Genomic DNA, 27653 nt, shown 5'->3' on the forward strand with positions numbered 1-27653 from the left:
ACCCGTACTAAACTAGTGTTACTAATACAGAGATCAACTACGTGTGCAGAATGTACCCAACAACCTAAACTAACCTTATACACAAAAGTTCACACAAATACACAAGTGAACTACGAATACCAATAAGGGAAAACAAGAGTAGACAACAGGAACAGGGTAAAAAAGAACACAGAGGCTGATATAACACGTTAGGGCAAGGTAATGGCAAAATAAACGATAAACACAAACAAACACAAGTACAAGGAGATGAACACAAACTAAACTAAACTAAACTAAACTAAACTAAACTAAACTAAACTAAACTAAACTAAACTAAACTAAACTAAACTAAACTAAACTAAACTAAACTAAACTAAACTAAGGCTAAGCCAAATGGCACTGAAGTCAAAAGAAAGGCCCCTTCATTCTGAAAACCCCCAAGTTATATACTGAATAAGCTGTGTCCTGATTGGCCGAGAAGCTGATTGATGATGATGCAATACGGAAACAATGATGAAATGATGGACCAATGAGGGAGGGAGAACAATCAAAGTCAGGAAGTGTGGAACGTGTGGAACACACTAGGACATTACAATGGATATAGCACTCAGTTAATTGTTGTGTTTGTATGCACTGCAAACAAACAAATGTTTCTCTTGAATACTGTCAAGGAAGTAAGGTGTTCAAGCACACATTCCTTGAACTGTATGTGTAGTCTAAAATATTTGTTGAACACAAGAAAAGCTGAAAAATGGGAAAGTCTCAGACTTACTGCAAACTGTGATTATAAAGACCAATAGTACACTTCTAAGATATTACATTGGCAATCATTACGTAATGATATTCAACACGTGCATGTTTAACGACTATGGTACGAGACAGATGGATCAGGGTAATGCACCCCATAATTGCCTTCAGATGGCTGTTACAAAAGCCAGAACACACCCCTGAGGCAGGTACTGTGAGGTACCGTGCAGATGCCATGCATTCATCTGTGCTAATGATGGGAATATTACATACTAAGCTTGGGATTTTCATTTGCATCCTCCAAACAGTCCCACGATGTTACTGGACCAAAGTAAAGAGCCTGAAATCTTGAATGATCAAGGTGTATACTCTAATTTTGGAATATTTTATCCACCATTTATTTGGGTATTTTGTTATATTTTACATCTTATACTGTAGCTCAACAATTTACAACTTTGTGATTCTATACAGCTTTTTTTGTTGGGTAAAATTTATTTGGGAGTGCATTTAGAGACTCCAGATTTTACATCTTTACATATTTGACAATCTATTATTTTCCCTGCTTTAGGGAAAATGATTTCACTTCAACTATTATGTGAGCGGCTGGTCAGAAGATAGTTAGCAGTTGTTACAGAAAGCTAAGAACATGATGGAGAAAGTGTTCCTATAATATTCCTTATTATCGGGCCCACCTGTGCTTATCATGTATCATCATTCATTTGTGGATACTGGGCGCATCTGAAACAGCACATTGGGGAAAAAAAAAGAAGAAAGCAAATGAAAGCACTCTCACCTGAAAAAGTAATGTTAAAGCCTTCGTATGACATGGAGAAGTCGGAAACGAACCGCAGCTGTGCACTGAAAGTGCCGAACAGGCCTGCTTTGATGGAGGGCGGCAGGACAGAGCCAGTCAGCCTTGCGACAGGCTCCGTAAAGCTTCCGTCTTCCGTGATCAGCAAATAGTCGTGAGAATCCTCCAGGTGAAAGGTGTGAAAAAAAAGCTGTACTCCTGGAAATGTGAGAGAAGACAATTGGGGGGTTTGGGAACTCGCTGAAGCCATGAAGTAGACGCAGATTTATAATTCATAACCCTCCTTATAGCCTAGTAGTTAGTGTTGATTGAAACTATGTTCTGCCTGTCTTGGCTGTAAGTTTCAATCAACACTAACTACATGCCTAAGCACATTAAATCATAATTACTCTCCAGATTAGCTGATGATACAAGTGCAGTTGTATCATCTAAATGCAGCTATTAATATTTATGTTGCATGCAACATTCTGGAAGATATTGTCAATTAATTTTTATATGAGAGATGTTTTCATTTTCCTTCCACTTTTCTGGCAACTCTGACTGCATGGCAGAAATCAGTAGAAAAAGAATAAAAATAAAGCACTTCATTTTGTTCTAACCCTGCACATAATAAATGACAGTCAGTTTCAAACGCACAGTGTAAGAGGATAACATATGCTGACGTCTTCAGCTTTACTCCATCATCCTTTTAAAGGGATTTAAATCATTGCTCTTACCTTTTCCATGAGATACCTCAATGGTCCAAGTGCAGTTCAAAGAATTTGGATAGAAATCCGGAAACCCAGGTGACAGCACAGTACCACTTCTTCCATGAATGTAACCACCGCACAAAGCTTTCCAGAAAGAACACATAATATACAGTACAGAACATTGTAAGAGTTGAAAAGGAATACAAGCTTATCTACGCTAAACATGAGTGGAAACATCAGCATTTCATTTCACTATGCAAATATACTGTAATCTTATAATAAAAGAGCAGAAATGTGGATATAAGTATAGGAAAAATATTATGGCAGTAGGAATTCAATTGTTATTGTTTCAAGCTGAAACTAAAAAGAAGTGTGTTTAGGACTGAAATCAAGGAGATTTTCTTTACGCAAAGAGTTATGGATGCAATGGGTCCAACCATTTTTCCTGTGTTTCTTCCTGAAAAGGCAGGATGAGATCCTAGGATAGGCTACTAGCATCCAAATGAGCAAAATGGAGCTAATGGTCTCCTCTCATCTGTAACTTTTTTTTTCTCCTTTTCTGTACAAGATAATATAACAGTCAACATCACAGATATTATCAAATATGCACTATATAGTGCATGTACTGTATATATATATATGCAGCTTCAGTTCAATTTTTGTACAAGTTGCATTAATGGTGAGAAACTACAACATTAAAAACATTTTGTCCATAATCTACTATATCTATTCTACATTTTGAGAAGTATATTCTTATAGAAACATTATCCCTAAGTACAGTCTTCCTGATAGGGTAAGGAATAGCTTACATACATGAAAAACTTTATGAAAATAGCTGAAGTGTATCCAAAAGAAAACTTAATAAATAGTAAACTATTAACTAGTAAAAACCCCAAAACCTGCTGAATTCATCATTCATAGAGCATGATAAGAAAAGCAGAAACTCTTATTTGCAAGGTCAGAAAATGGAAAGAAAAATAATTTTATTCTACTCCTACACCCACCCACTGAGGAAAAAATAAAGCAACTGAAGGTGATACTAAAACTACTATTTGCTGTGTTGTCAGTACTTTCTACTTATTTGACTATGATAATGTAAGAAATTGATTAATAAATATAAACCAGTGAGGCAAAGGGGGACTGGGGAATGGAGTGTTGAATTGTTTTATTTGGTAACAAATCTAAAAAGGTAAATTGACTATAACACAATTTTATCTCGAATATTTTATAAGTTTATTTATTTTAATATATCTCTTGCTTAAGATTTCACACACCTAATGGTATGCATTTTCAACATTTTATATTTTATCATATCTTCTGTCAATATATCAAGCTGCATTATGTCTTGGGCTGTGGAATGATTGGTGATGACTGCACAGGTAATACGCTGTATAAATCACCATATATCCCAGAGGTATAAATCGTTATTCAATCACTAAGACTGTCTTCATGAAACAAACAAGCATCACTTAATTACAAGAAAGCCCACCAGGCGACTATGTGCATTTAGTAAGACTCATCCCCCTAACCTGTTCATTTCTTCAGCAGAAATGAATGGGACATTGGTGACATTCATCTTGTGTTTTATGTCATTTCACCCAATTGTTTCCCAGTGATTAGAATCTTTTGCTGACAGGCACTGAATTCAATAACCTCAACAAGCATTTAATTTGGAGCAATACACTGACAAAAAGTACACATGATAAACCTTTAGGATCCTAGCAAAGAAAGATTAAGATACTTTTCTTAGTAATTAGTGATTCTAGACATGAACGGTGCAGTCGTACAAATACCTAGGGGTACACCTGGATGATAAACTGGAGTGGACTGCTCACACTGACGCCCTGTACAGGAAAGGTCAGAGCCTATTTTTTTTTTAGGAGGCCAGGGTCCTTTGGTGTGTGTGGAACACTGCTACACATTTTTTTTGAATCAGTGGTGGAAGCGGCCATCTTCTACGCTGTTGTGTGCCGGGGCAGCAGCATCATGGCAAGAGATGTAAATAGGCTCATTAAATTCATCAAGAAGGCTGGATCTGTTTTGGGGCTGAGCCTAGACCCCTTGGAGGTGGTGGTAGAGAGGAGAATACTGTCCAAGCCATCATGAACAACGCCTCTCATCCGCTACATGGGACTGCTATTAGACAGCGGAGCACTTTTAGTAACAGGCTGCTCCAGCTACAGTGTTCAAGGGAACGTTTTCTTAAGTTCTTCCTCCCAGCGGGTGTCAGGGTGTATAACACTGCCCCAGGCTAGGACTGCTAGCCCTTCATCTGCTCATCTATAAACAGCATGTTGCACTCATGTACTTTTGGACACTGCATTGATATACTGTTTTTACTGTGGTATTTTCAATTTGTACCTACCTATGTGCATTTTGCACATCTTTTACTGTTTTACAGTGACTATTAACATATTTTGCACACATCTGTTTTTTCTAATTCTTTTTATTTTATTTTGTATTCTATATACTTATTTAATTACTCTAATGTTGTAGTTTACTTTTAATTTTAGCCTATCTCAATGTCTGTCTTGTTTGATGTCTGTCTTGCCTTTCTTGTGCTGGGCTGCTGTAACACCTCAATTTCCCTTCGGGATTAATAAAGTCTTATCTTATCTCTTATCTTAGTTTAGGCTTGTGTCATTGTAGTGTTACAGTGAGGAGTGAAATGCAGGGACATTTAGACACACTCTCTGTCCACATAGAGGGACTGTTTATGACAGCAGATGATGCTGACAAACAGCATGGACTCCAGAATTTAACACCTAGGATTTATGATACCAGCCCAAGACTACTGAATCTGAACAAAATAGCTTAAGTGTTCAGAAAACCATAGGAATGTTTCCTAGGTATTATAATATAAGTTCCTATACTGTCTTAAAACACTGATGTGAAAAAGGAATCAATGACCATCTCTTGCTCCAAGACACATTGACCTCAATCAGTGGCATGACTTCAGTGGGCTTTTCATGAAACCAGATGCTGTGTGCAAGTGTGCTTTTCTAAGATTTATGTAAATATTGCCCTCGCCATTGGTGAGGTTTAATTTCTTCTTAATCAGAGTATTTGAATGTCTACTCCCTGAGGTCACAAATAGTGCTGAAACATGATGTGCTCTAGGCAAGAAGTACTCAGATAGTAAGAGCAATGTTTATTTTGGCGATGCAATGTGAATGAAATTGCATGTAAATGACTGATGTGTGGCAGTATTATAGCATAAAGAATTATAATAGAAACACAGAACACCAGGAATAATTCTTCAATACGTCTTATGCAGGGTTTCTATGGTTGACATTTATATTAAAGTCAGAAAAATCTAAAAAATCTTTTATCATTTTTTTACACAGCGCTTAAGATGGGACGTGTTAGGAAATGGGGATATTCCCAATAAGTAACAGCTGCAGCTCAGACCTTCAGGCAATTGTCATTATTGCCGGAGAGAAACGTTGGCAGTGAGTAATGTGTAACTGGACTGCTTATGGCAAGAATCCAGATTTTTGCAGGCAATAAAATGTATTGGTACATATACAGCATAAAAAGTGTCTGAATATGAGATATTAAAGTCAAATAGGAAAAGAAGTGATTTAAACGGGAAGGCAGAGATTCAGCTCATGAATCACCCTCACAGAGAATCATGCCCACTGCTGTCTGTGATGAAGATGACTGTAAGATATGAGTAGATTCAGCAACAGACGAGACATACAAAGGCCTTATTGGACTTATTTAAGCAAGGTTCTCACTATATACATAATGTAAAATACGTATACATAAAAGTTAATTCCCTTTATACATATAATACATTACACTTTCATTTCTTGTGAACCCCTTCAGCCAATAAAAAAATTCAATTCAATTCTAGGTTCTGTAGCCTGGTCGTGAATTGATTGAAGATATCCTATTCAGGCTATTTCCTCAAGAAAATTACTTATTTCTACAGAGCATCACAGAACCAGCCTCACTGTGCTTTTTTGGAACAATGGAGCAGATGCAGTGTGGAAGCAAGATTTTTTCATTAAGTTCCATGAAAGGGAATGAGTGTAGTCTCTGGTGACTCCACGATATTTTTATAATTACACTTTCAGCCTTCCAGAACGAGGGAATCTCACCATCGCAGCTGGGCAGTGCGTGGTTCCACTGATGGCTCCTCTCACAGACAAGAGGCTCTTCATCGCTGAGAGTATATCCTTGATCACAGCTGAATGTCACTCTGGACCCAATTGCAAAGCTGTTGCCGTGACGTTTTCCATTTACAGGAATACCGGGATCTAAACAGGAATCTGATTCCATCATGATGCCTGCAGAAACAAAGAAACAAATAAGAAAAGATGGCCATGTGTAGTATTCACCATAACTTAGAAAAGATGTAGGATATCTGCTACTGATCACGGAGATGACGATAATAGCATAGTTTTAAAAATGAAGTAAAGCAGTAGATGGCTGTATTGTCTTTAGGAGTCGGATTCCTTATTGTGATCCGATTGCAAAAAACTGCAACAAAATTGAAGAAGAGTGTATCTGTAGAAACTGTGGCTCATGTCATTCCAGTTTTCCTTGCTTTGCACTTCTCAGTTAACTAGCTGAATTAGCAGAGAACTCAGTGTGGTCATGTGTCAGGAACATACGGCTTTTACTTACATTAATGTCACTCTAATTGGTACTATATGGGAGTGCTAAATCCACTAAATGTCAACATTTGCTGACATACCTTGGTAGAAAATAAACATTTGTTTATCAAGAATCTTACAGGAGTGCCTTTTAAATCAAGTTTTTGTTCCTGCAGAGTCATCAAGTACTGTATATAAATCATTGCATTGCAATATAACAGCATATAATACCCTTCATCTCAAAGACATGATTGCAATGCGTCTTCCATGACATTCTGTCATATGGCTGTCTGATAGAAATACTTCAATACACAGGTTATAAAACTAAACGTTTTTCCCAGAGGAACAAATGAGCATGATCATATTTGTAACAACAGATGAACTATATACTGTATAATAAGAATGATGTTACATTATTTTCTCAAAGCAAGATATACTGTTTTAAGAATGTGTATATTTAATCTAAACACTATTAAACATTAACCAAAATGTACATTTCCAATTATAAAACATCTTTGTGATAATAATACATTACAACTATTTTGTGTTTTCTACCAATTTATGTACAAAATTATATATTTTAAAATTGAAAGGGTTAAGGAATAAGTTATATACTGCTGGAAGGTGGTATTTGCAGATTTATTCTAATACATTTGTATATCTTGTTACTGTATAAAAATTGCAAGAGGAAAAAAAAAAACTAGAAAGTGCTTACACTTATAAAAATACCAGTAAAATCAAGAGCGATATACAATATTCTTTAAAACAGTGTCAAGAAAAAAGAAATCCTAACTTTGTTATTGGTAAAAAAACAGGCCATTTTCCAAAAGCCGTCACAGTGCAGAGCACATCTGAACTGTGAAAAAAATCCATTAGCTGATACATTTTTTGCAAAATAAACGGACGCTTTCAAATTCACTGCTTTATGATTAAGGAGGCCATCCTTTGAGACAGAACCTTCCTGTGACTGAGAAGGAACTCCAAGTCCACATCAAGAACTCACTTTCATATCGAATCTGGAAGCCCACGCTGGAGCGGCTGTTGTCCGTGGTGAACAGGAGGTACATGTGATTACTGGTGCTAATGAGGAAATGAGGAGCCTGAGTGCCATGGTATTCCCCTATTAATGGCGAGGAGTTAGCAGGCCCATCTCGGATCTCTAAAGTGTCATAGTTAACTTCAGTCTGAAACCTGAAAACAAAATTAAAAACTGTTTTTAAATGAGGCAGCCGATGGAAAATCCTTACAGTGTCTTAAATAATTTGGTTACTGAGTTAAATTCTCCATATAAACATCTGCTTTGTAACATTCAAACAGGAGATAGGCGTGTTGTTAAAAACTGCGGTTGCATCTGAATATTTGTTTTTAAACTGTTTTGTAACAAGCTTCTGTCCCTCCATTCTCTTTTATGGTAACTGCTTGTTCTTGTAGGAATTATGGCAACTGTGAGAGTGCAGCCCAGCCTGGACCTCTGGGGCAAGGAGCTGCTGCTCTTGGCCACGAGACCAGCTGCTTGAAGACAATTTGTCAGGTGACAGTTTAAAAACCAGGAAGGGGCAGCTTTCTGGGTGGGTCAATCTGTTTTTTAAAGATCCCGTTATGACATGCCTAATGGGCTGTCACAAAACCCAGACTCCATCCCCAGAAACACAGGGCATACGCCAGGGCTGCTAGCATATAACCACTCTTGTCCTGGACGGGATCTGTCTGTTGCAGGACCACAAAGAAAGGGGCAATTTAGACTAGACCATTAAACCTAGCTAACGTGTCTGTGGGAAATTGGAAAAATCCAGTGCCTCTAAAGAAAACACACATAAATATTGGAAGAATAATTTAATCGTTACACATATGGCACCCCAGCCAGGAATTGAACCCAAGATTTAAGAGCTGTGAGGCAGCAACACTAACACCCTAAATTTCCCTTAAGATAATAAGGACCTCAGGATGTGCTACTCCACTATATCCATGTATTAGAGCCATTTGTCACTTCACATACTGCCAGCTCCACAGTGACATTCAGGAGAGTTATTGCCAACTGGGGAGAAATACATTTCTCATTCATAAGAATGCCCACAGAAGTACAGAAGGCACCTCCCAGAATGCCCTCTCCATATTGGCAGCACTCAGCCAAAAGCACACTACTGCTAATTACATGACCTGGGCACAAACCAGCAAAGGAATATTGTAAGGCTTTAATTTCATGTACCAGTAGTGCATAGCAAGAACAAAAGTGAAATTAGATACCTTAATTGCTCGTAACCAAGACTATCAAAGTCTTGTCCTATTAAAGACATGCAGCTTTTTTCACAACATACTGTCTGCGATAAGTTAAAATTGACGTATGCTATGTTTTTTTTTTAATACAGAGGAAACAAAAAGGTTAAATAAGATAATTAAGACCTTTCAAAGGATATTTTGATGGCATGGTCCTTTCTTGCTTCAATGACCCATTCGCAGTTTAATGAGTCCTTATAGTACCCTGGCCACCCGGGGGACAGAAGGACGCCTGCTGGGGCTGTTAAATGACCACCACAAGGGGCTGAAACCGAACAGAAGAAAACACAGTGAGGATGATGCTGAGTATTCTCCGCCACTGCACAGCATGACTTCAGCATTTCAGCTCAAATGAGCTGTTTTAGTTCAGTCATGCCGTCCGCAACAGGCATTGAGGGACCCAGTGAACTGGCTGAACTCGAGACAGCATGCATACATTTTAAATCCAGGCACCCATCACATAAATAACAATAAAATGCGAACTTCTTAAAATATTTTTTAACGACCCACATTAATATAATAGTAAATTTAATTAATAATACAGTTATTGACCACACATATGCAAATATTAATGTGATTATTTTTTTTTCTTGATGACTAGTGTTAGAAGAATATATATTTATTTACCATCCTAGAGGAATTGAGAATTTATATTCTCATTCATCTCTTAATATTAAAATAGTCATTGGGGTTTTTGTTTGAACTTGTACATTTTGGTACACACACTACTTAGAAAAAACATTGTTAAAGTCAGCATCAGCTACGTGTTTTAAAATAATATTAATTTAATTTGATACGATAAAAATAAAAGCACAAAAGCAAGAACAGCTTTTGTTACAGTTCTACAGCAAATATTCATCATGAGGAAGTGTACAAAGGATGACAAATAGAATCTAAAATGGTAAGTTGGGTTTCAAGTGACAAAACTTGTGTAAAATTTTTGTTATTGTTTTAACTGGAATTTATGATTGAAGTTTGGGAGAAATACAGATTCCTGTTTCTGCCAATCATCAGCTCACTAGGGTATAAACAAAAGTTTTTAGACCAGCATTTCCTACATTCACTGTGCTAATACGAAAGCAACAGTTACTGTATCTAGTGTCACTCCTACATGCTGCTTTCTATAAACTTGACTGAACAATTGGCCACTACTCTACAAGCTGTATTTCAGCAGTGCCTGCCATCTAAACCTGTCAATGCTCCCTCATCGATGACTTTGTCCTGCTACGTCCTGAACCCATTGAAAAGATTTACAAGTAGTGTATCAGGTGGCAAATATAGGAGGCAATGGCTAGCTGCCCAGACTCCTTAACCTATGTTAACCTTAAAATAACAAAAATAATCCCTCCAGACTTCTTCCACCTTTTCAGACCAATGGATCAACAATAATATCTGAGGCATTTTGCAGATGTGATGGAAATTGGCCAAAGTCAAATCTGCCACAAAGTATTATAATTATCGAACAAAGCAGTCGTGACCAAGTGTATATCCTCACTACTCAGTATGGAGACTAGCTTCCATCGGATATGATACTGGAAGTACAGCCTGATACTAAAACAGCCCTGCCTTCTCTCTTGTGTGAAGTTATTTGCTATTGTCATATCTATTAGACATGACATGTAAGAAGTAAGATATTATTTCTTAAAGATTTCTTTAGAAGCACAACCTACCACTTTTCAAATTCCACTATTACACATGCCATTATCTGCTATGTGACTGTAGCATTAGATATTTAACATTGTAATGATTGAAGAGATTGATTTGGATGAAGATATCCTTGTACATTGTCTCTAAACAAAACACAATATAAAAGTCTATGTAAATAATATTCCTCAATCAAATACCTTGCTATACATGTGAGTTCCTCCATAAAAGATGTAGTAAATTACTGTAACCATCACATATGTTTACAGTTTCTGAAGAGGAAAATCCAATAACATTCTGTAATTATAAAAACCTACCACAAAACCCAAAGGCACTTTCTGTAAAATTATACAAGCTACAGCTACATTAAAACAAAACACATCCTCACAGGTTAGCTCTAAATTCCCCTAGTGGTCTCCCAACACCAAACAAAATGAACATACTGCAGTTTTCCTTTACTGCATATTATGTTTACTTAATAGTGTGAAAATACATATCTACCTTCACATCTAGGGACAGCTGAATTCCAGACGACATTACCATCCTGCATCACACATGTTATTGACTCAGATCCTTGCGTTTTTATAAAGCCTTCATCACAGCTGAAAGATACTGAACTCCCCAGTAGAAACCTGTCACCGAATCGCTGGCCATTAATGGGGATGCCTGGGTCATGGCACTCATTCTGCCCAAAAGCTGGAGAGGGAGAGAGAAACAAATACAAACTCTCATTAGTTGACAGGCAGAAGCAGAAACAGTCTTTTTGTTGAACCTGCATTTGTACTTTGAATACTGCACCAGTGCCAAGACTTTCTTATTGGCTGTTTGTTTGTTTCAAATAAAGCAAGGAAACCTCCTGAATTTTGGAAAAATCAAAAGTTGGAGTGGAGTTATCTTCAAATGTCCACTGAACTACACTACAATAAGTAGTGATATTCGACAACAATGTAGACCCGGACATTTTGCTAAAGCACTTAGAGAGAGATACTTTGTATAAAGGCACCACAGCAGTACCCCAATCAAATTCTGATCCCATAATTTTTCCAAATCCGAGTTCAGGGCTCTATTTGCAAGTCTACATTGTTCCTTGTCCTGTACATTAGGCCTAAAAATCATACACATTTTTCACAGGCACAATGAAGAGCAAAAGTAAACAAATTAGGAATACAGCAGTACAGCTCTAAAGTAAAGGACAACAACCTCACAAGTCATACAAGTTCTATTTCTGATTACAGTAGGACAAACATGTGCTTACAAAACTGTTACAGTTCTTTCAAAGAAGGCCAGCAGTTTTATACTACAGCAGAAACAATTTGGTATACTATAGTGAGTGAAGTGAGTGATTATGGACAGTTGTAACAACAATGTTCATCCTCTTAAGTTCAACTCAGTATAGTATCAGTGTAATTCAGCACAATCTAGCTATTCCCACTTGCAAACAGTCTTGATCATTTTATATTTGTGTGTGTTTATCTACAGTATATTGATCAGTAATGAGTATTTTTAACGCGACTGTTGCAGGCTTGGACTTTTTGATTTTGGATAAATTAAAAGAATATAAACATACACTGCAAGTATAAAAAGTGCATAGCATGAGCCCACAAGAAATAGTTACTTTCTTATACTAATGGAATGATATAACTCTTAAGCTAGTAACAAAAAGTGAATATAATTTTGCAAGGGAGCCAAAATCCTTTTGAAAGTTATCCTGTTAGTGGTTTTATCACAGTGTGCATTAGCTTCTAAAAGGACTGAATGTTTCAGAAGAGAATTTGTTAAACAAAGATAAGGACATTTATATTTTATGGGCTGACCTCCTTTGTTCGAGGTAACAAGAAAAATACATGCACATCACAACAGAAAGACAAAAAGTATTTCAATAGCTCGGGAAAAAACAGTTAATTGTGGTCACTTTCTCTTCTTCTTCTAAGTAATTCATGAATGATGAGCAAATCAAAAGATGATAATGAACTTTATTTTTTGTGCTAAATTGAACGGATACACAGATTAAAAGTAACTGTTGGCACAGAATTGGCAGTGAGCAGTTTTGACTGGTTTCCACTTATGGTTGGCTTTTAGAAATGGGAAGAGTAATGTTTTACAATTTGCAGCTGCTTTCTGATGCTGAATTTCAAAAGTAAAATATACATTTATTTTCAACTATAAAACTAACCAAGCTTGGTCAGAATCTATAGCTAGCAATGCTGAACCATGGGGTTTTGACATTAAAGAAATGATGTTTGGGAGCTATCACAATCTTTGATGCATTGCATCAGGTTAACTGGGTATCTGGGTTGTGTGACGTTTTCAACAAAGCGTGAGAAAGTGAGGCTGAACAGACAGGGATTATCCTTTCATAACATAAATAAAAGGGAAAACAGTTTAAAAGAAGATCCATGTTAATCTTAATGTCTCAGTTTTTCACCAAGGGAGACTACAAACAACTCTTTGCATAATAATATTCAATGGAAAGCAGTAAACTCATCTTGACAGGCAGCTTACTGACAAAGTACATGAATTCAATGGTGGATTGCCCTTTATTTATCTTATCTTTGAGATTATTCTGTTATCTTTAAAATATGTCGATTTTTAAGCATTTTCATTGTAATGCCTGCCATAGCACATGAGGTGAAAGACAAATGCATATAACCTTCAATCAAAATAATATTTTGTAAGCATATATCTATAAAACAACAGTACTATATATTAATCTTAACAAATTCTACCCTTCTGCAATGACAGATTGCAAAAGGACTGTATGAGTTCGCAGCATTTGTCTCATCATCATAATTTATTCACGCAACTTTGAACGTGTTAAATGAGCAAAATGTCAGGCTCGCTCCTGTTGGAGCTCTGAGGAGCTGTCACTCAGTGCCGGTTGCCAAGGAGATGCATTCTGACAGGAAACCTGAATCACCTGTGAATAATGTACAGCCATGCCCGCCTCAGGTGGATTCAGGATAGTTAAAACCTGCACTGACAATCCCTGGGGCTCTAGTATAGAGTCTACTCTCCAGCATGTGCTCAGATTCTCAGCGTCCTCTTTGCATTCTCTGCTCATGTAACTCTTGGACTCCTGTCCCCTCTTCGTCTCAACCTCAACTTTTGAATCACACCAACACTCTGCCTCTAAGTTTCAGACTTTTAGAGTTTTTCAGGACCTGGATTTCCTCAGTGCTTTGCTACAATGTCTTCCCTGCTTTGACCTTCACAAGTTTGGAAAATGACACCAGACCGTGCTTGTCTGCATAACGTGTTACTTGTACTGTACTTTCAGCCTGCTACCACACCACACTACCTGCAGCTTCCCTTTTGGCCTCTGTCTCGCCCTGCACATGGGTTCACCTTACAGTATGTCTCACAGCCATTGCTTAGTTCCACCTTAGGCAGCAGGTATGAAACAAAAACATTGGGTTTGTATCTGGTGTATATAAACAAACACAGTATATGCACATGCATAAACACAGCAGTTTGTTTTACATCAGATAACAAGACAGGGAAGAACAATATGAGGCATATTTACTTGTGTATGTTATGTTGAATCCTCTTCCTGTGTTGGAGTGGTCGGACTGAAACTCCAAGCGCATGATATGACCATTGCTGGCAATCTGTGAAGGAACATCTTTGCCAGAGAATGTTCCAAATGTAGTTGCTTCAGATATTCCTTCGTCCTTCACTGTTAAGTAGTCAAATTGGGGCTCCACGTCAAAATCACTGAAGATCAGATGTATTCTGCTACCTGGCTCTGCAATAATCAGCCATACACAGTTCATGTTGTTTCCATACTCATCTGGGTAATTGGGAGACAGGATGATCCCCGACGGAGCCGTGAAATTAAAAAAGCAGGAGACTGCACAAAGGGAAGAACATAATAATCTGTCACTGGTTTGCAACTGTTTATAGGAACTTTACATTACTGCTATATCTGCATCATTCCCCCAAAGACACTATCCAGTATAACTGAAGACCCATCCTTTTATTAATCAATTTATGTCTTTTTATTCTGCAACAAACTTTTGAGTAGGTGTACAGTTAGCATTTCTATCCCTCTGGATCTCAAAGAAACCCATGTTCTGATAATTATAACCCCTTCTGCATGAAAGAGACTAAAAGCCATAACAAAAGAGCTACTGCTGCAGGTATCACCGAACAACAGAACATCTGGGATTCCGAATATCTGCCTGATTAATTCGATCCATTTTCAAAAATCCAAAAGTGCCCAGTAGCAAAGCAGAGTGCTAATAACACTATATACAATGAGTGCTCCTGGGCTGATAATGAAATGTCTGACATCTGTATCCAACAAACTATAACACTAAAATTACACCTGTCTATTTTATTTATTTACAACCTAGGGGCATATCTAATGTAATTCTATCATGAAAACTTGATCTACATAACACAACTGACTTACCTGCAAAGGGCACTGTGCCTTTCAACAAGTCAATCAAAACAGTTTTTATAGTACCTGTCATCTAACGATGGTAGATGCTTGCTTGTCTAATCGTTCATTCTCTATGGCAAAGCTGATTAATTACAGTAATGTATTTGAAATAACTCTTACAGACACAGCTGGGTTTGTTTCCAGACCACTGGTTATTTTGTTGGCAGGAGATTGTCCTTTCTCCGACCAATTCAAAAGCTGCCTGACACTCAAATGTCAGCATGTCCCCATGCAAAAAACTGCTACCAGTCCTCTTCCCATAGGCTGGAACTCCAGGGTCCCCACAACCACCTTTGTCAATTTCTGAAACATAGTGAGAGACAAATGAATGGATTGGGAAAACTTTACAGAAATGTCCTGCACTACGGTACAAAAGAGTTGTTACAGTATTTGTATGAAACAATGTGTAACAGTAGAGCTCAAGATTAAAAGGCAGTGTTTTTTTTTAAACTGCTCTATAGAATTTGGAAAGCTTGACACCAACACACATACCATATCGTAAAAAAATTGAATACAATTACAGTAATTAACGACTAGTTGAATATTTGGCGTGTTTATGCTGGTAAGAGCCATTTAACATTATTAATTTGTTTATTATTGTCAGTTTATGCAAATTAGGTAAATGTTAATTTGTACAGTATTCTGTCATGGAAACGCAGCTTCCATGTCAGTAAACCCTATTGATAAGTCAGAGAAAAAGGATGTCTTTTTTTTCTCTAGAAAAATATCAAAAACAGAAACCACATTTAAGAAACTAGCAAATACAAAAGACCACTACAATACTATGTTAAAATTATAGAATCAGTAAGCACTGATACAGTACATACAGACTGCTTAATATACAGTAAACCTTCGGCTTAACTCACAGCAAAGTTAATGGACAAAACCTGCTAAAGAGGAATTTTGTCTGTAAAATACCTGACTTTTCCTGTCGTAATGGACAGTGCAAAAATAAGAAAATAATAAATAACATCCTATGAACAACATACCTTTAAATAGGTCTAAAAAGCAAAAATGTCAATTTTGTACAATAGGGGTAGGTTGATGTCTTACAATGAGTGTTGCTGGTATTTCGTATGGTTCAGTGAATGCATGTAAAATAGACAAATAATAAAACCAGGTAAAAAATAAACACTATGTAGGTTTAATTCAGGAATAATTGATAGAAAAATAAGTCAAAAGAACTAGAAAGCTTCTTTTTCAACTGAAAAACATTTTTCATGATTTATCATGAATGATTTATCATTAGGCATTTGGCAGAAATAGACACCCCTACCCCATAACAATCCATTAACTGTAGTGTAATTGTTTCCTGTAATATAATGCACAAGATAGGGCATATTAATTGAACTTTACTGACAGCTTTTTGTTAATAAAAATGTACAAGATATTCAACAACTACAATAACTTGGTCTAGATTTTTTTTATCCATGACAGATTTATTTTCTTCTGTTTTGTAATTTGTATTTTATCTTAATGTTAGATTTTTTTATATTACTGCCACCTGCTCTTTAAAAGCATAGTTGCGTAAGAAGATTACTAAATTGATTGTTCCTTGTAATTATTCACCATGCCATCATCAGGATTATGTGGTTATAGGAAGCACTTGAATGCATCTTTAAAGATTCAAAATAAATTGAATTCCATTTTGTCACCTTTCATATAAACATGGAAGCTGTCGTGATTAATGCATACTCTATGGGTTAAACACAAAGGGGTAGGAGGGAATAGAAGTGTTCTTGCTCTTCAGGAAATTCAAGGTGAATTAACAGCAGATCTACAAATCATGCTTTGCCAGGCTTTAATGAATTTCTTTGGTCTCTTGGTACTCTATAGTTCCATGCTTGAGGAAGCTTTTGGCATCCTTTATTAAAAGATTAACAGGAATTAAGTCACTTGTCTGTGTCAAAAAATGCAGAGCAAGATTCTGATAGCTACCTAAAACCTATTAAGAACTACAGTACATCTTCTGCATGTTGTAAAAAGAACAGAAGCTTATAAACTTACCATCACATGGGAGTTTTTCAAAGGTTTAGGAGCAGACCACCAGACACAGTGAGCTTAGATTTGTTACTATTTTTTTCTTCCATTAAAAAGCAGAGCTTAAAAGGCAAAGCTCTTAGGAGTCTTCAAAACAGAAATGCCAATGTCTTGTCAGTAAACAAACATTTTATATTATCTCAAAATGTATAGGTCTGAACATTTCCTTAAACTGAATCATAATTTCAAATACTGTATGTATCCCAAGGGTAGAAATGGTTGATTTTTTTACATGATCTGAGACAGAATACAACCTAACATTAACTGTGGTTTGAAATTCAATGAAAGGTCAGGGCAGTGGTCTATATCCTAGGGTTTTCTGTAAAGGATAATACCGGTACAGCAACGGCACCGAAATTTCAAAACAAGACGGAGCAAAACAATGTAGGACAAGGCACTAAAACTCAGGCCTCAGCGCACTGCGCCCCAGATGATCCGTTTGATCACATTACGATGGATTTTATTAAATTAACACCATTTAATGGATACAAGTACTGCCTGGTGATCGTAGACATGTTTTCTAGATGGGTAGAAGTTTTTCCCTGTAAGCACGCTGATGCCAAAAATGTGGCTAAGCATCTACTCCAGGATGTCATTCCCCGATGGGGAATCCCAGGAAAACTTAGCTCGGATAATGGTACCCGCTTTGTGAACTGTGTCATTACCTTTCTGGCAGATCGCCTGGGTATTGATTTAAAACAGGTATAAATTTATGAATCATACTGTTAAGTCAAAGAAATTGAATGTATCTTGTTACATATGCACTGTAATGCCTCTAATTATGGAAATTAGTAACTGATCCTCTTTATATTATGGATTATAATATAAATAATAAACTATTACAATAATATAATTAAAATAAACTATGATTAAAAATGTGTTTCATTGTAACACAACAAAATATGGAGTGAAATGAATAAGTACTAGAAATAATTTCCAGAAGATATACTTATGGAAAGTTTTCACAAAAATAAGGTATTCCAATGTTTTGTTGGCCAGACTTGTCTGTGAACACCAAAACCTTTAATTCTGCCTCCCATGCATTAAAATGATCGATTACACTTTTTTTTATAGCATTCATTTTAATTATAGATACGTTATTTCTTTCCTTTGCATTGTTTCTGTTGATTGTTGACCAGAAGTATCTCATTCCGCAATATATTTCTATTTAAACTATACCTTTGCCATAGACATAGTGACAACTAAAGTCAGATTAATTTCTGAATACCTTAAAAATGTTCAGTTACTTCAGTTCCTCAGAGATCTTCACCATCTAAATGTATGTTGCCAGTCTAGTCTTTCCCTCTGTTTTCAGAGGGAAAATAGTTTTCTAAGAAGCCCCTGTATTATACAGTAACTACAGCAAACATGTAAATGGTTCCCTGTTCTCCATTCTATATAAATTAACAGTTCATTAGTGTTGACTGTTTTTTCTCAAAATATGAGGATCAATTGTAGAGCACGAGAAACATGATTGTTTTGAGAATATGGATATTTTTCTTAAAAAGGATTGTTGTCAAGTACTTTCAAAATAACTACTTTTGCTGTAGTTCTCCAATAAAATGTCTTATGTTGACATTTCAGAACAGAAAATATTAACCATCTGCATTGGAAGGTCTTCAGTTCAGACGATCATTAATAATCGGAAACACATGAGGTCAATAAACAAATTAATGACATCAGAATCCAGGTAAATCAATTGTAGCTGATACTGTATCTTTTTAAATGCATTTAAACCTCATTAAACTTTTGATAAAGAATTTATATAAGACAACACAATCCGTTCAAATCAAAGTACTCACAGTTGATATGTATATTGTTTCTATACGATAATTATGTACTGTAGTATGTTGCTTTCAAAAGCATAATGCTTAATTCTCAAAACATCCAAGAATCAACCACAAGTCTATGGCTTCTCACTGTAGAAGACATTGTGTTTATCACCACCATCGGTTTGGAATACACTGAAAAATTCAATGCCCTGATATACAGTACGAGAGAGCTAACATTTTGATATTAAGTTTGTTGAGTCTAAAATTTTCATTCTTTTGAGTAACACGAAATAACATAACTTGTGAACCCTGCCTGATCTTGCTTTGAACTAACTGACAGAATTGCAGTTTTGCCCAGTCATAACCCAGGTCAGCCTAGCCTAATATTTCTCTCCTACCGAGATCAGCTCTAATGAAGATTGTAAACCAAGTGTGTTCTGAAATTGTATTTTTATTGAGATAATTCAAATAAGTAAATTCATGTAGAGCAATGAGCTGTAAACCAGCAGGAGTTTTTGGTTTATGTTCCCTTGAAACTTGAAGAAATTCTGAAAAAAAAATGTGTTCAGTTCAAGTGCAGGTTTGGATAATTGTTACTTCTTTTGAAAGGATCAGCAGTTAATACACTTCACCATGGCCGTTTCTCTGATGAAAATATTGCCAAATCATCTGATGTCTTGCTGATCTATCACATTTTGTTTGTCAAAGCGTTCCCTTGTCAAGTTACATTTTGATTCTACTTACTCTGAAGTACTTTTCGATTTGTAACAGGTATTCTGGTCCTATGAGCCCTCTGAATGCAATGTCATCGCCCATGTCCTGATGCACTCCATTGGTTTTCATGTATCTGATATTGTACTGTGCAAAGCAACCAATGAAACTGATGAAAGGGCTCTTCCTAATTACTGTTAAATACTACATCTGTTCAGTTGCACACTATACTAATTCCAAAGATACACTCACTTTAAGCCAGTTTCTCAGAACAAAATAAGTTTGATTTCTGTACTTAAAAAAATGTTAACACACAAAGCTTTGTATTTCAAAGAATGTAAACAAAACCCAAAGCAGCAAAATGAGATTTTGACCGTATATTTTCTCTTTCCAAGAGAAAAGCACCTTAAAAACACTCACTGCTCCTCATTCATAAAATGTGTATGGCCATGTCAAGTCACTGGGGCATTCTTTCTGAGGTAGAAAACAACACACAAAAAAGATGAGTATCTTTCAGCGTGCAATGTAACTATGTAACTATGATTAGTTCAAATGTTTTTTGTATTTCTAAGATTAAGATTTTTTCTTCTTCAAAAAATTTAATGACCACATTTCATTATATTCTACCCTGCAGTGAGAGATCACGAGCTTTTGATCATAAAGACAAGAGAAGAACTGAGGGTTGATATTGTATTACTCTATTTTTTTCTACTTACAGTAGATGTCTTACCTTCAATGTATCTGTTAATTGCTGGACAGGGCTTGTATTGAAAAAATATATATAATATATATGCAAGAGAGTTCTGCAGCTGTTTTTATTATGAGGGACAAGGTTTGTGTAAATGTCATTGGAAGTTTAATGCCATTCACAGGTAAACTTCAGAAACAAAAGCTTTGATAGAAAAACCAACAATCTGATATTCACAAGAGAAACACTGAGCACATGCTAAGAATACAGTACATTACCTTGAATTCCTCTCTTTCAGCCATAATGTATTAAGACTAGGTTCACACATTAATTTTAAAGATATACTTTCTTTTTTTTCTGATAAGCGAGACTTTAGGTAGCAAGTAAAACAATTTATAAATAAAAATACTAGTAGTTCGTTGTCAACTATGTCTAGACAACATAGTGTGACAGGCCCCAAAAACAGTGCTACTTTAAATAAACTGCCCCTGAAACCAACAGGTTCATTAGATCCTAACTCTTACAAAACTACATCAAATGTTACCTGATGCCCACAGAACTCCTTCAATGAAAACTAATGGTTTTAAAGTAGGAAAACACACTTCCAGAAAATCTGCTGAACTAAAAATACAGCTGATTTTAAACTAACCTCTTTTTTACCCATAAAAATATCAAAATGTTTGTTCGGTGTGACAGGTTTTTCTGTGAGATTTGATTGGAAAGATTCAAAGTACCGGTAAAAATTTGTTTTTAGCCTAACCTACTGTATATGCGAAAATACTGCCACTACTACGACCTTTGTCATTCAGAGAAAGTGCCAACTAAGGCATTACTCATTCAAACAATTCATTTACGATGTTTTCTGTATGTCCTTGGATTCTTTTTATGTTTCTTGAATTCAGTGTAGCTGTATTTTATTGTTCCTTAGAATGGTACAGTATGGTTATTATAAATCATCTGGTTAGGGCTTCAACAACATCCTGTTTGAATCACTAAAACTAAAATATGGCTGGAATACTCACATTTTAAATCACAATGCAACAACATTTTATTTTTATACAGCATTGGGGTGGTCATATTGGAAAAGCAAAAACTGCACGATGGAACTCAACCTTAGAGGATTCATACACCCATCCCACATTCTCACGATACCTATAACACATTCTGTGCATTTTGCTTTGGTATTTCACAATTCTATTTAAAAAAGTTATTTTATTGGATGTTGCTGAGGTTTCAAAGTTATTTATTGTGTATATAAAGAGTACTTTATTCCATGTTAAACTTCAGCAATCGACAGAGTTCACTTTGAGTGTGATGCTTGCCTGTTAGCATTTCAAGCAGTGCAAATCCTGCAACTGATTTATTACTTTACTCTGGGCACAGAGACGAGTAATATTCTTTATCCGTGAATAATATCATCATAATGTGTATGTGACATCCAACATATGTAGAAAATGGTAGATCAATTTATCTGCACAACAACCTGCACAAGCAGAAAAAAACAAGCCAGTTGCAATCTGGCTAGAACACAGCACCCTTCATTATCAAGGATACCGTTACACTGAAATTGTAATCCATTGAAAGACAGCATGCAGTAGTTTCTCATTTTCCCTTGAAAAGTATCACATTTGACCAGTGCTGCTGGTGACTGGGACTGGGTTCTGCAAGAAGGAACACAGTATATATAGGTTCCAGGACCAGCTGTCTGAGATGTCTGCTTTGGAAGTATCAGAAACGATGTAGTGGGAAAAAAACACTACCAATCAATTTACCTGAGGCTCTTGGCAGTCAAAACAGCAAATGGACATTCCTTAAATCACATCTGGACTCTGTCCACCACTTCACACATCTCAGTACAACCTTTTCTAAAAGGCTCTCCTCCATCCAAAACTGAAACATTTAATCTGTTCGAAGCTGACTTAGTGTTCATATTAAAATCTTGAAAGAGTAATAATTAACACATCTGTTGATTGATTCAGTAAATCTTAATAATTACTCAGAATGCGGTTATTTATCTAATAAATCATCTACATATATATTAGTTTTTAATTATGTCATAGTGTTGGACTTTACCACTCCCAAGACAAATCTGAGCTGACTTTAATGTTCAGAAGAAATTCAGGAACTAAGATGGACAATAATAATTTTAATCTTTTTTTTCTTTGTGGTTTATGACAGAAAAATCAACCTACCTGTAATCCAGATCACATATTTCTGTCTTTGTGCTGATGGCACTGCTTAGTACTCTTACCTACTGTAGGACACAAATTCTAATAACATCTAGTGATGTGTGAGACTACCTTATATTTAAATACAAGCAGAGGCTCGGAAGGCCAGGACTGAATAGAGTTAATTATAATACAACAACCTCTTTGTTAGTTAGATTCGCAAGCTCCAGTGCTTCTGTCAGTGAGAAATCTTCAGGGAATGATTTTAGTACCTCACTTTCTAAAGGATATGGGTTGAGTAGCCTCTGGAGTTCATAGCTGCTGACCGTGTCAGCCATTAACAAAGTTCAAGAATCACTCAGGAACGCCTAAGTGTGGGGCTGTTTGATTAGAACATCCTGATAGAAGATTCTTTTTGTTTGTTTTTTTAATGTTTTGACTGAAAATTTAATTTCAAAGGCACAGAATACACTTTTGAAATACGAAATATGGAATATCATGCCCACAAAATAATATCTTGAGCACACCTAATGTTTGAGCAACAAATACTGTCTCAGTATAAACCTTGCTTTAGGCATGGTGGAAGGTGCCATAAAGCACTACGATTTGCCTGCAAAAAAATTCTTCTGCAGACTAAAATTTCTGAATACTACCTTTTTTCAAAATGTTGTTACTGTGTTCAGTTATAAGTCAATTCATTCCATTTTTATTTATGTAAAATGAAAAGAGAAATAAGTCATCATTAAATTACATTACTCTATGTATTATGATTTTAAAGATTATTGTGATTATTTAGTAACCTGTCTCCTGGTTACTGAAGATGAAAGTTTCCTTTCAACTTTGAGACCCGGGTATACCTAATCAAATGTGTGTAGTCGGTAATCCTGTTTACTGTAAATTAGTTAAAGACAAAAGAAATATTAGAAATCAGAGGTGGCCATTTGGATCATCTAGCTTATTTGGTGACAACCTACACTTACGTTATTTATATTCGGATTGTGGGGTACTACTCAGTCATGTTACACTTCAGTAATTTTTAAGAATATTGTACTCTTTGGTTTTATACAATGTTTTACTGACATTGGTGTTAGTGGGGCCAGCAGGGGGTGCTCACCCTGTAGTCCATGTGGGTCCTAGTGCCCCAGTATAGTGATGGGGACACTATACTGTGAACTGGCGCCGTCCTTCGGATGAGACGTAAAAGCGAGGTCCTGACTCTCTGTGGTCATTAAAAATCCCAGGGCGTTTCTCGAAAAGAGTAGGGGTGTAACCCCAGCGTCCTGGCCAAATTTCCCATTGGCCCTTACCAATCATGGCCTCCTAATAATCCCCCTCTCTGAACTGGCTACATTACTCTGCTCTCCTCCCCACTGAGAGCTGGTGTGTGGTGAAATTCTGGCGCACTATGGCTGCCGTCGCATCATCCAGGTGGGGCTGCACACTGGTGGTGGAGGGGATCCCCATTACCTGTAAAGCGCTTTGAGTGGAGTGTCCAGAAAAGAGCTATATAAGTGTAAGCAATTATTATTATGATTATACTGTAAAATGAAAAATATACATTTCTTATTATTAGGCAGACCTAAAGGTTGAGCTACAATAACTTTGCAACTGTGTAAGCTTACATGGTTTATTTTCAATCCAACAATGTGATTCACATGTTCATTGTGTACTTTATCAGTAACAAATGACATACTGTACAGCTTTCAGTGTTCCTTCATTCATGCCTTCACATTCATTTTCTGCGTGTGGGATTGCAATTAGTGTTAAGCTTCTTTGTACATTTTATAATAAATATGTATGGGACGATGCTCAATTTCAAGTTTTTTTTTATAATTGGAGTGTATGTATGAAAGATTTGAAATGTGCAATTTAAAATATTTTTATTGTGATGTTAATCTGTTCATGCAATAATAACGAGTGAGTCATCTTTTTATGCAAAATTTGTTTGCATGCATAGGATCAGAGTTTCCACATAGTGGGCACAATTCAATTGTTTGTGATTTAAGTAGAAATAAAGCCTTTCTGAGAATTTAATGCAGCCAAGCCATTGCTAATTGTTAGAGAGGGTAAGAGCTAAAATGTAACTCTTTAGGATACTTTATCCTTTAACAAGCCTAACTTCTCCTGCATCATGTCACCTTGAAAAAGAGGGGAAAATTCTCTAGTGAGATTTGATAAAAAAAAATCATTTTTTATTACTACACACAACAGCTGAAGTTAAAACTGCACATAACTTGATAACGTAATAACCTTTAGCATTTGGTTGCCCGCAAAAAGGAATCCTACCCTCTTTCCCTGACAGGAAGGGGTGAAAGGGAAGAGCAGGCAGCAAGACTTCACCCAACAAAAGGACACTGACCACATTCACATTCCCAGCTTTGCACAGAGATAGAAAACTCCTTCCTTCATTTTGAGTAGATGTGCATGTACAGCACCATTCTTGAGGGGAAACCTAAAATCGCACTAATGTCAATGCAGACTCCTGTTGTGCAATCTCAATAGATCTGCACAACAAGCAGGTGGAGCAGAGCTCATCTGTTCATCAGATACAGATGAAACCCCATAAGGTGAAAATTCAAGGAAATTAGATGCACTATAGGACACCTTAGATGTTAAGAAAAGAAATGCATTGAACTGTGAGAAATCCGTATTAATCAGGGGAATCAGAATGCAGTGAACATCAGTTTCTTTCCGATGAATGAAAAGTTTAATTAGAAGTTTAATGAAATTAAGCTACGAAAAAGCTGTTTTGCTTCTTGAAGATGTCTATTTCTGAATTAATTTCTTGCTCAGACACCATCTTAAAAACAAATTACCAGTTGAATATAAAACAGCTTTGTCATTTATGTTGCTGAGACCTCTTGTGTGACTGGAAACTCATTTTAAGTATAAGAATAACATTCATATTACATTAGTTAAACGTGGATTTCCCCTTCATTTGCCTTGACACAACAATAATTCTTATTATACAATAAAAATTCAATTTCTATTTGAGCCAATGTATTATACTTTACCTGGGACTTATTATTACCAGATTCACATTTGATCCTATCTTTCCTTACCTATGTGACGTAAAGTGTATGTAATACCATAAGAGAAATATGTTCCTTCAACACTGATTCTCTTTAAATTCCATAAGAACTCAGACTGTTGCTGTAACTACAGCAGGTGCTCCACAGAATATGAGGTGCAAGTGGAGATGAAATATTCGTACAGCAGTGTAGACTGAGAACTAAGTTATTCTGCTGCTCCTGCTGATAAAAGAGGCACGATTGTAAATGGAAAATCAAAGTGGTTTTGAAAATATTCCTTTCAGGGCTTTAGGAACCCAAGGTTTGTATTTAAAAAAAAAATAAATGGATTTCCTCCAACTGTCTTTCTTCTTTCATTATCAGTTCTATATTTTTTGGCTTATTAACAATGACAGGTTTATAACTTAGGCTGAATTTACCCGTGAGTGTCCTTATTAATTTATAGCATGATGAACAACCACCAATTTATTACGTATTTTCAGGAATCTTGGCTGCTTGCTTTACTGATGCCCCTGTATTCCATCTCTGTTTCACTCGCTTCAAAAATCTTGTGTTTACCATTTTTATTTTGACATTCCTTTAAAAGAAAACTCATTAAAGGTGGGAAACGGAGACCCTTAAACATCGTCGTAATTATAATGCATGCCATGCTTTCAATATTGTGAGATTTAACATTTTCATTCTGTTAGTGGTGTCGAAAGTTCATATTTTGGTAAACATTAAAAGTAATTCAGTTTCGTTTCACCTTATTGTTTTTCAGATTTATTCACTCCAAAATTGTTAATCAGCCCAGCTTGTCACTGGAACCTCGTTCCCACATGGGCTGAATGAGGACCTGTTTGCACATAATTACATATTTAATCACTGATTCTAGAGTATTTTTAGTTATTTTATCTAAAGATTGTTTTCAGAGAGATCTGATGGATATCTGTTAATTTTTAAAAGCTATGCCAAAGCTTTCAATCGTCTTTCACTGTGTTTCCATTCCAAGATGCTTAAAACTAAAAGAAACTAATTTCTTGTTATAAATCTTTAATATATCCTATGAAATGATTAGTAGGGTAAGATAATAAAGATCACTTCCAATGTAGAGTATTTCGAAAGCGTTTTTCATGACGTCTATGCAAATCAAAGTGCCCAACCCAGGACACTATGATGACCTTAAACATAATGAAAAAGTAATACTAGTCAATAAAACCAAAGAGAAACACATAAAGATACAACCATAAAGAGTAAATTAAAAACATATGGTTGAGAACCACAAGCAATAAGCCCACCTCTGCTCTATCAACTCTATTTGTCCCGGAGTTGCACCTAATAAAGTTGTAAACAAAATTATATCTTTTTCATTGTTATGAATCATGGGAATCATGAGCTTGCCAGCACTGCAGATTTAAACCAGCAAACAGATGACTTATTAGTACAAGTTCATTGTTATTCATCACTTAGAAAGAATGAGTATAACCATCTGATGTCTGGAACGGATTAACAGTTACGCTGTTGAAGCACATTCTGCCTATTAGTGTTTATTGATGCAGATGCTTAAGCATAACACTCTCAAAACTTGCTTCAAGCATTTAAATAACCTCTCCAACAGGAGCAAGGATTCTTCATTAAAACTGTACAAAACATAAAGATGATTTTAAAATAATTAACTACATTAAACTTAGAAATGCAGAACATTTAAAATGCTGAATATTTATAAATGCACATAGGGTCCTGAGCTAACGAAAGCAACTGTTTACACTATACAAAATAGCATTTTAAACACTCCATATAATTCACTCCATATTATGTGAGACCAGTATGAATTTCTTTATTGCACTGAATCCAAGCATACGATTTGATTAAAATATAAATATATGTATAGTATATGCAGTTTTAGTTATTATTACACCATAGCGTGTAGTAGTTCTAACTAAGACATTGATTGAATGCTCTTCTTAAGAGAGTTTAAAGAGTTTGGTGTCACAAAATTGAATATTTAAAATAAATTAACATCAATTATGAGCTTGCCACGTTTCCGTCACTTCTTATTTAAATGAATTTG

At 36.0% G+C, this 27653-nt stretch overlaps 1 protein-coding gene across 1 annotated transcript in view; it reads right to left on the reverse strand.

Moving 5' to 3' along the window:
* csmd1a (CUB and Sushi multiple domains 1a) overlaps positions 1-27653 on the reverse strand; it is a 604432-nt gene that overhangs the window by 113661 nt on the left and 463118 nt on the right. The window contains exons 13-20 of the mRNA XM_015363222.2: positions 15313-15495; positions 14272-14598; positions 11250-11444; positions 9231-9369; positions 7834-8021; positions 6333-6521; positions 2254-2370; positions 1520-1735 (exon numbers count right to left, since the gene is read on the reverse strand). Of these exons, the coding sequence (XP_015218708.2) occupies positions 1520-1735; positions 2254-2370; positions 6333-6521; positions 7834-8021; positions 9231-9369; positions 11250-11444; positions 14272-14598; positions 15313-15495 (1554 nt within the window). The remainder of the gene's footprint in view (positions 1-1519; positions 1736-2253; positions 2371-6332; positions 6522-7833; positions 8022-9230; positions 9370-11249; positions 11445-14271; positions 14599-15312; positions 15496-27653) is intronic.

Source organism: Lepisosteus oculatus, chromosome 17, assembly GCF_040954835.1.
Source record: "Lepisosteus oculatus isolate fLepOcu1 chromosome 17, fLepOcu1.hap2, whole genome shotgun sequence".
Classification (NCBI taxonomy): Eukaryota; Metazoa; Chordata; class Actinopteri; order Semionotiformes; family Lepisosteidae; genus Lepisosteus; species Lepisosteus oculatus.